Consider the following 7,500-nt stretch of genomic DNA (forward strand, 5'->3'; position numbering starts at 1 on the left):
CTCCAGCATTTGCAAGTTGAATTTTTATTACGTTGTAGTTGTTGATGAATTTAAAGACATTCTCATTTACCTTTATAGTGTAGAGCAGTAGTAGGAAGATGTGTCTTCCTTACCTTTATCCTATTGAGTATAATGAGGATGAGGTTGCAAATATTTGGTTGAATTCATAATACAGAGAAAATAAGGTCATTTTTTTTTTTAGAAAGGAGTTATGATGTAGAAGAACAATACTTGAATTTCAATTGTCATGGTAATATGACATCACCTCATTTGCTTGTGCTTATGCTGCCAACACCAGGTTCAGTCTGCATCACAGTTACACTGAGCTTGCTTAAGATTGGGTGGCAGGAACAGCTCCCTCGTGGCCTGGTATCAGCTGGAGTGTACTTTATGTTTAAGTGTCTGATTGTTATCTTGTGGGCTGACCCTTTGTGTATGAATGATAAATAGGGAACAATAGGGAATGCTAGTCATGATAAAATGGCAGAAATACAGAGTTGGTCTTCTTTTAGTGCCAACAATTTAGTGTTTACACATAAATTCAAAACCAGTTCTTCATTTGAAAGGATAAGAAAAGCAAGAAATTTTGTCTTGGTTTGTCTTTGTGAGTGCATTACCAAGCATTGCAGAATATATTATATGGATTGTACATAGTATACAAGCAAGCAGAATGGAAGTTATAATTCTGAATGTATGGCTGGACACTGCCTTTTCAGTAACATGATTAAGGTTGCATACAGAATATGAATGTGACTACAGAAAAGAAATTAGGCTAAAAAGCTCTTATTTTGAACAAGATTCTTGTAGTGTGTGATAGATATTGGTAAGCCACAATGTCGCAAGAATTTGATCCCTTTAGTGAAATTGATGCTGTACATTTACGGTAATATATTGTTATTTTTTCCCGTTGTATTAAATATTTCAAATATGGAATAAAAAAGAAAAGAAATAGTACTTGCATGCTTTTAGATCTATTATTGATTGATGTGATATTTAGTTATTATTTATATATCTTCTGCTACAGTTGTGAACATGTTTTAATTAACCCAACATTGCTGGGAAAATGCTGTGCTCATTTTAGATTTTTTTTGTGAAATGTCTGCACATAGGTGGCTCTGCAAATGCATAGCCACAAAGAAGTCGATTAGTAGACCTTGTGACCTTACCTGATTTCACCTTTCCTTGAATCTGCAAGAATTTTTTTTTTTTTTACTAATTCTATCGATTTCGATGGTATTTCTCTTTATTATAGACATTATAATTACTATAATGTTATTGACATTAGTAGTGGCAATATAAGAAATTTTGGGGTTAATGATTCCTATATCCTACAACATATTTTTCATGGCATATGTTTAATTTTCTCGAGTTTCTGGTTTGTTACATTTTATGCTGTAAGAGGTTTATGGAAACATAGATCATATAAAATGATTCTGCTATTTTATATACAGTGTATTGCTTGTTTTGTGTTCAGTTGACAATATTGCAATGATCTGAGGAAATCCGGTCTTTCACTTCATGATCACAGCTAGGATAAAATGGACTAAATATGAACAATAAGAATGCCAACTAGTGTTAGCAACCCCATGAAAAAGTACAGGATTGGTAGTTAATGGACAGCATTTTCCAGCCATGTTTTCAAGAGGCATGCAACAGTTTATGGGTTAAAGATAAATTTTATGCATTACTGACAAATTTTTCCTGAATCTGACTCAACTTTTTACTTTTGCTTATCTAGTAAGGTGAGCCGCTCTGTCAGTGATGTTTCTGAGCTGACATCAACGGCAACTTCTTTGATGAGCCGCAAGTTTGATCGCTTTGAAGAAAAAAGGCGACAGCAGCTTGACAAAAGAACAAAAGCTGTGAAATCGATCTTTAGGAAATCACAGAGTAATAAAGGTTAGTCTAGTCTGTGTGGCAAATTTTGTGAAATTGTCTTCTAAGAGACTATATTTAGATAAACTGATGCAGAAGAGAATATTATGTTTTTAAAAATTTATTTAACTTCTTAGATATTCTGTTTCATTCTCTTTCAAGACCCAAATAAGGCAGAGCAGTGGAAAGCAACCAGACAACTCAGTTTTGAGTCCCAGAGTGTTGGTCAGGAGTTCAATGAATTCCTAAAAGTAGGTTGAAATAACAGTTGTGGGTTGAAAAATTGGTAAAGATGTGTAGTGTGAAGAATCTTATATCCTTTATTGGGTATTACCCGCGTGATATTGATGATAAGCGCTTGTTTTACATTACTGCATTATTCCTCCTTAGACCCTGAACAAAGATGTGCAAGTGAGGGTCAGCAAGCAGATTAATACGTTTGTGGAGAAAATGTTACGCTGTGTGGAGTTTCAGTCAGTTGATGAGTCTGGAGAACAGGTGCATGACTTCTACAACTCCATGAATGAAATGATCACTATGCAGAGTTCTTATCAAGGTTAGTTACTTTCAATTTCAATATGATCTTCCACATATATGTGCTTCATACCAGATGCTGTCTTCTCTCAAGAAACTAATTGTCTGTGTGCATATATATAACATATGAAATACACATGCATTATTCATGTATTATGAATAGTTTGATTAAGATTTTACCATCATGATTTTGGTCAGAGAAGTTGAAAGAATGTGATCCCCAATTAATTCATGTCCTCTTGGAATAACAGAACTGACACAGGATCAGATTGATAGAATCAATGAGCTCACAGAACGATATGTGACAACCAGGCTGTACAAGGCGTTTATTGGTGCTGTTAATGCTATCTCTGAAGAAAAGGATCTTGCTATTCAGAACAGGTAAGGTTTTGTTTTCTGCTTTCTGTTTTTCATTTTATGGGAATATTTACAGAGACCTTTTATGAGAAGGGGAGTGAGAGCTGACATAACCAAACACATCTTCTCTCCAGAATCCGCAGCTTGGCTTGGGTCAGCAGCCAGCACTTGGAGTGTGGTGTTGATGAGACAAAGGAGGAAGTGCGTGAAGCTCTAGATCTTGTGATCACAGGTGAGATAGTTTTTCTAATTGAGTTTATGCTTATGACTTATGAAATTTAGTTTACATCAATAGAATTGAGTTTATATTTATAGAATGGAGATTACATTTTTGGAATTGAGTTTACATGTTAATATCAGGTTATCTGTTTACATATTTACTACATGATCAGACATCAGATTGAATATTAATTTTTTGTCTTTGGTTAGTTATTGTTTTATTGACTCAAATTTTATAATTCATATTTATATTTATCAATTAAAAATTTAAAAAGTTTATATCTTGGCTTTCCTTTACAGAACTGATTGACGTCAACAGTAAACGTGTCCCTTCAGACAAGCTGAAATGCCTTGTGTCGTCTAGTCATCATGTCCTGAATCTCTTGAAACTGTCCAAAGGGGGAACCCCTGCATCAGCTGATGATTTCCTTCCAGCTCTAATATACTGTGTTCTTCAAGCAAATCCTCCATTGTTACACAGCAATATTTTATACATTACTAGTTTTGCACAGCAGACAACGCTTCAGAGTGGTGAAGCTGGATATTTTTTTACAAATCTGGTAAGTCTTTCAGTCACTGATTTTGATATTGGGGGTGGCATTGGCAAATTTTTTTTTGATTGGTAATGTGCAGTAATATAAGATGGGAGAGAATTTAGTGAATGAAGACGTAAACATTTTTCATGAAAACAAGGAGGAATCAGTGTTTTGATAATTAAAACTTCCTAAAAGGGATATGTATAAGAGCAGAGAGTCTTACTGTTTAAAAGTAACTATCCCATAACCTTTTAGTTAAGGAAGACAGAATCTCATTTTCCCCTGACTCTTTTTGCAGTGCTGTGCAGTTGCATTTATTGAAAAGTTAACTGCAGAAAGCTTGGGGCTGACAGAGGATGAATTCAAGCGCTATATGTCTGGAGAAGCTCTTCCCCCTAATGCTCTGGATGGGGACACGTGGCTGTGCGAGGTAAGTCATCCTTCTCCTTGTGAGTCAAGACATGCTGGTTAATTTTCAGTGGGACAGTTTCTGAAGGGAGAATTATCAGTTTGCATGTTGAATTTTGCTATAAACCATGGTGATAGTAATAATACTGAAGCAGAAATTTACTGTGGTAACTAAATTTAACTTCATGCACTGCCTCACTTTATTCCTAATAATATAATTTTTTTTATTTTTATTTATTAAGGGTATGAGGGTCATGCAGCAAAATCTGAAGACTCTGGATGACCTGAAGACGCGCATGGATCGTCTCATGACAGAATCTGACACACTGATTGATGAGATGGACAGCTTAGAGGTTAGTGAAATGGTGGATTGGAATGCTGCAAATAGGAATTGGAAAGATATGTCCAAATGATTATTTATCTTGAAGACAGTTATTTGTAATTTTGATTTGTGTAATATTACCAGACTTGGGGAAAAGGGATTCTAAAATAGAGATTTGAATTAAATATTATAGAGAATATAAAAGTTGCTTTACTTTGAAACTGCTTTGTCATCCTGCCAAGAAATTAAGTTATTTTGCTGATAATAGTAACCCATGGAAAGGAATCAAAAAGGGTAAATTTGCAATCCACAGTTAAGAGAGTGAAGATAATATATCTTAGGGTACAGAAGATGATGTAGGCTTTTAATTCCAACCTTTTATCCATAACTAAAGTCACTGTGAAATAATTCAGAACTACAGAGCTCCCCCCAAAATATATATATATATATATATTATATATATATATAAAGCTTTTATTCTGCTTGGAAGGAAGCATACACTAAGCATAGGCCACAACTTGTATTATAGAACATGGTTATTGCATTAATAGTGTTGGAAGTGAAAGTGCTAAACATGGGTTTCATGAAACAAAAATATGTAACACTTAATATATTTCATGTAATCAATATTAAATGTAGCATTTGGTATTTTCAGTTTTTTTTTTGTGTATGCAATGTTGAGTTTCTTTTAGGACATTATAGCTGCCAACACCAAGTTCATGTTGATCTGTTAGGATCTTATTCATTGTGAATATAAGTATTGCATTTCAAAGATTGCAGCTGCCAACAGTGATTTCAATATTGTGGCCTTCAGGAGATGCAGGCAATCATGTTACCACATCCTTGGCTAGTTGTGCTGAGGGACTGAAGGGGGCTTGCCCCAAAGTGATAATTCAGGTCCATTAATTTGATTGAGTGCATTGTAAAGTCCCTCAGGATGGTCAGAATTTGTAAAAGTGTGGTACATTGAGAGCAGGTGATTTCTTTATACTCTGACTCTTCACCTATAGAGAACATGGTTGTGTTTATTCATGCCATGCCTGGAAAATTCAAAGAATAGGGTAAATGGTTGAGGCCAGGTTGACAGGTCACGCCATGAGGCGTCAAAACAAACTGCTCAATCTGTGGTGTGCGGCTGTACTCTGAGGCGGCACGCCAAAGCGCTACGAGCTGGTGATTTGGCTTGATGTACCAAACTCCCACGCTCAAAGTTGGAGTGTTGCCATTGATCTCCAGAGCATAGATTTTTTTTTGTTTTTTTTTAATTTTCTTCACCCGTCATCAAGGGTAATGAAGCACTTGTGGAGCTATTTGTGTTTAGACAAAATTGATGCAATAGTACTGCAGTGGATAATGCATGTACCTAGATCCACCTAGACCTTGAGTATGGTTGATAGAGTATCCAGCTAGTTGTTGACGTTCAGGGATGATCTTAATCCGTTTTCATAGTTTCTTAATCACAGGAAATAATGCCGGAACACTGATTTAATATAAAAAATAGTTCATAAAATAATTTGTGGAAATGATATAAATTTTCTCATGGGTTGCTCTCTCAACCCCTTAGTTCTGATTCTTCCCAGCAATCAGATGACCAAAAATCTGGGCATCAGGCTTACATGAGCGGCCAGAATATGCAAGTCTGTGCAAGGAAAGCTGTCTATTACCATCTGGATAAGGCAATCAACAGACAAATATGTACATCATAAAATGGCACAAAACAACTAAAAACGCTTATGCATAAAAACAGAAAATATCTGTGCAGAGGGAAGGCATAGATTCTTGTCACTACACGCAAGTGTTTGTATACGCCTAGCCTACAAGCAGTGCACCCATCAGAGCAACTGCTCATTTAAGCCTAATACCCATATTTTGGCCCAAGAGATTGCATGAAGCAACCAGATCCAAGGGGTTATTGCAAAGAGAAACATAATTTTTATTCTAAACACCCTAGACAAATGTGACAAAAGAGGTGACAGCTGTGATGGAGAGGACACCCTTACACATTCGTCCACGTCAAGCCAACATCGATGAAGAGGTTCCAGCATCAGACCTTCTCCCACCTCCCCTCACACCTCAGGTAGATCATGCAAAAGGCTTGGATGAATCTGTAATAGTTACACTGTACTGCATCCAGTAAGGTTTGGGTGGGACATAGTACATAGTTTTTGGTTTTAGGCATTTCTGTACTTCTGTTACTGCAGATGAAAATGACTTGTTTTTTTTCCCTATTACTGACATGCACTGCTTTTTTATTTTAAACTTTGCGAGGACTTGTTTTCTCAGTCTTTCTCAGTTATATTTATTTTTATGTATGTTTTGTGGTTAGTTTGATTAACTCACCGTACATTTAAGTAGCATTATTATATCCCCCTTTTTATACAAATTGTGAGAGGGAAATTTTTGTTAGACCTCTTATGAGCTGAATCAAATGCATGAAAATTCTGTTTTTTTGTTTTCATCTCCTTCCTCAGTCTGTAGAACCTCACCTTAATGCTGAAGTTGGAAGCACCTAATCGGGATGTCAAGAAAAGGTGAAATTTGGAGGTGATGTAACACTAGCCATAGGGGAGGCACATGCTTGTTTGGAGGAAATGTGCAGGTGTTTGCTTTCTGAAATAGCAGTGAGCTAGATTGTATAAATGAAGGTTTCCTATTTCATGTTCTTATATCTTTATCTTCTGTGTTTTTAGTGTTCAGGAAAGTTTTGTTGGTGTTTGTTGTTGGTGTTTCTTATGGGAATTTAGATTGATTAGTTAGAGCAAGGGCTGGCAACAAGGGTAATAAAAGTATTCAGGGGACAACTGTGATGACCCCAGCCATTTGGTTCTTCGTGAGGGTCAACAGATGAAAAAGGTTGCTGACCCTTGGTCTAGAGGGAAGGACTTTGTGCTTATCTTCAAGCTATATAAAGTAAATAACTTATTGGAGAAAGTAAAAAATAGGGTTATTAGGTACAGTTTGCATATGCTTTGACTGGTGAATTAGTTAGTTGGGTATGTATAAGACAAGTATATGTACCTGAAGATCATCAAGACTTGACTTTTTTACTTGATTAAAATAATGCCACTGAACTGAAAGGGTTTCCATTTTTTTCTTATTAAACTTCGTTGTTAAATCTATAGTGACGATTGATTTATGTCAATTTAGTTCATGAAAAAATGTGAAGTTAAAATGGGTGTTTGATTGGAGAGTAATTTTAAATTTTGTAATGTTTAATTTAAATTAAAAATCATTTTTTTTTTTTTTTTT

General features: G+C 35.5%; 1 protein-coding gene across 1 annotated transcript in view; it reads left to right on the plus strand.

The window, feature by feature from the left end:
• Positions 1-7,500, plus strand: part of LOC125042666 (rab5 GDP/GTP exchange factor-like) — an 18,594-nt gene that overhangs the window by 9,627 nt on the left and 1,467 nt on the right. The window contains exons 3-11 of the mRNA XM_047638461.1: positions 1,739-1,899; positions 2,038-2,126; positions 2,266-2,431; positions 2,661-2,790; positions 2,901-2,998; positions 3,286-3,545; positions 3,820-3,951; positions 4,172-4,282; positions 6,203-6,328. Coding sequence (XP_047494417.1) covers positions 1,739-1,899; positions 2,038-2,126; positions 2,266-2,431; positions 2,661-2,790; positions 2,901-2,998; positions 3,286-3,545; positions 3,820-3,951; positions 4,172-4,282; positions 6,203-6,328 — 1,273 coding nt within the window. The remainder of the gene's footprint in view (positions 1-1,738; positions 1,900-2,037; positions 2,127-2,265; positions 2,432-2,660; positions 2,791-2,900; positions 2,999-3,285; positions 3,546-3,819; positions 3,952-4,171; positions 4,283-6,202; positions 6,329-7,500) is intronic.

The sequence above is a fragment of the Penaeus chinensis genome, chromosome 32 (genome assembly GCF_019202785.1).
Source record: "Penaeus chinensis breed Huanghai No. 1 chromosome 32, ASM1920278v2, whole genome shotgun sequence".
Classification (NCBI taxonomy): domain Eukaryota; kingdom Metazoa; phylum Arthropoda; class Malacostraca; order Decapoda; family Penaeidae; genus Penaeus; species Penaeus chinensis.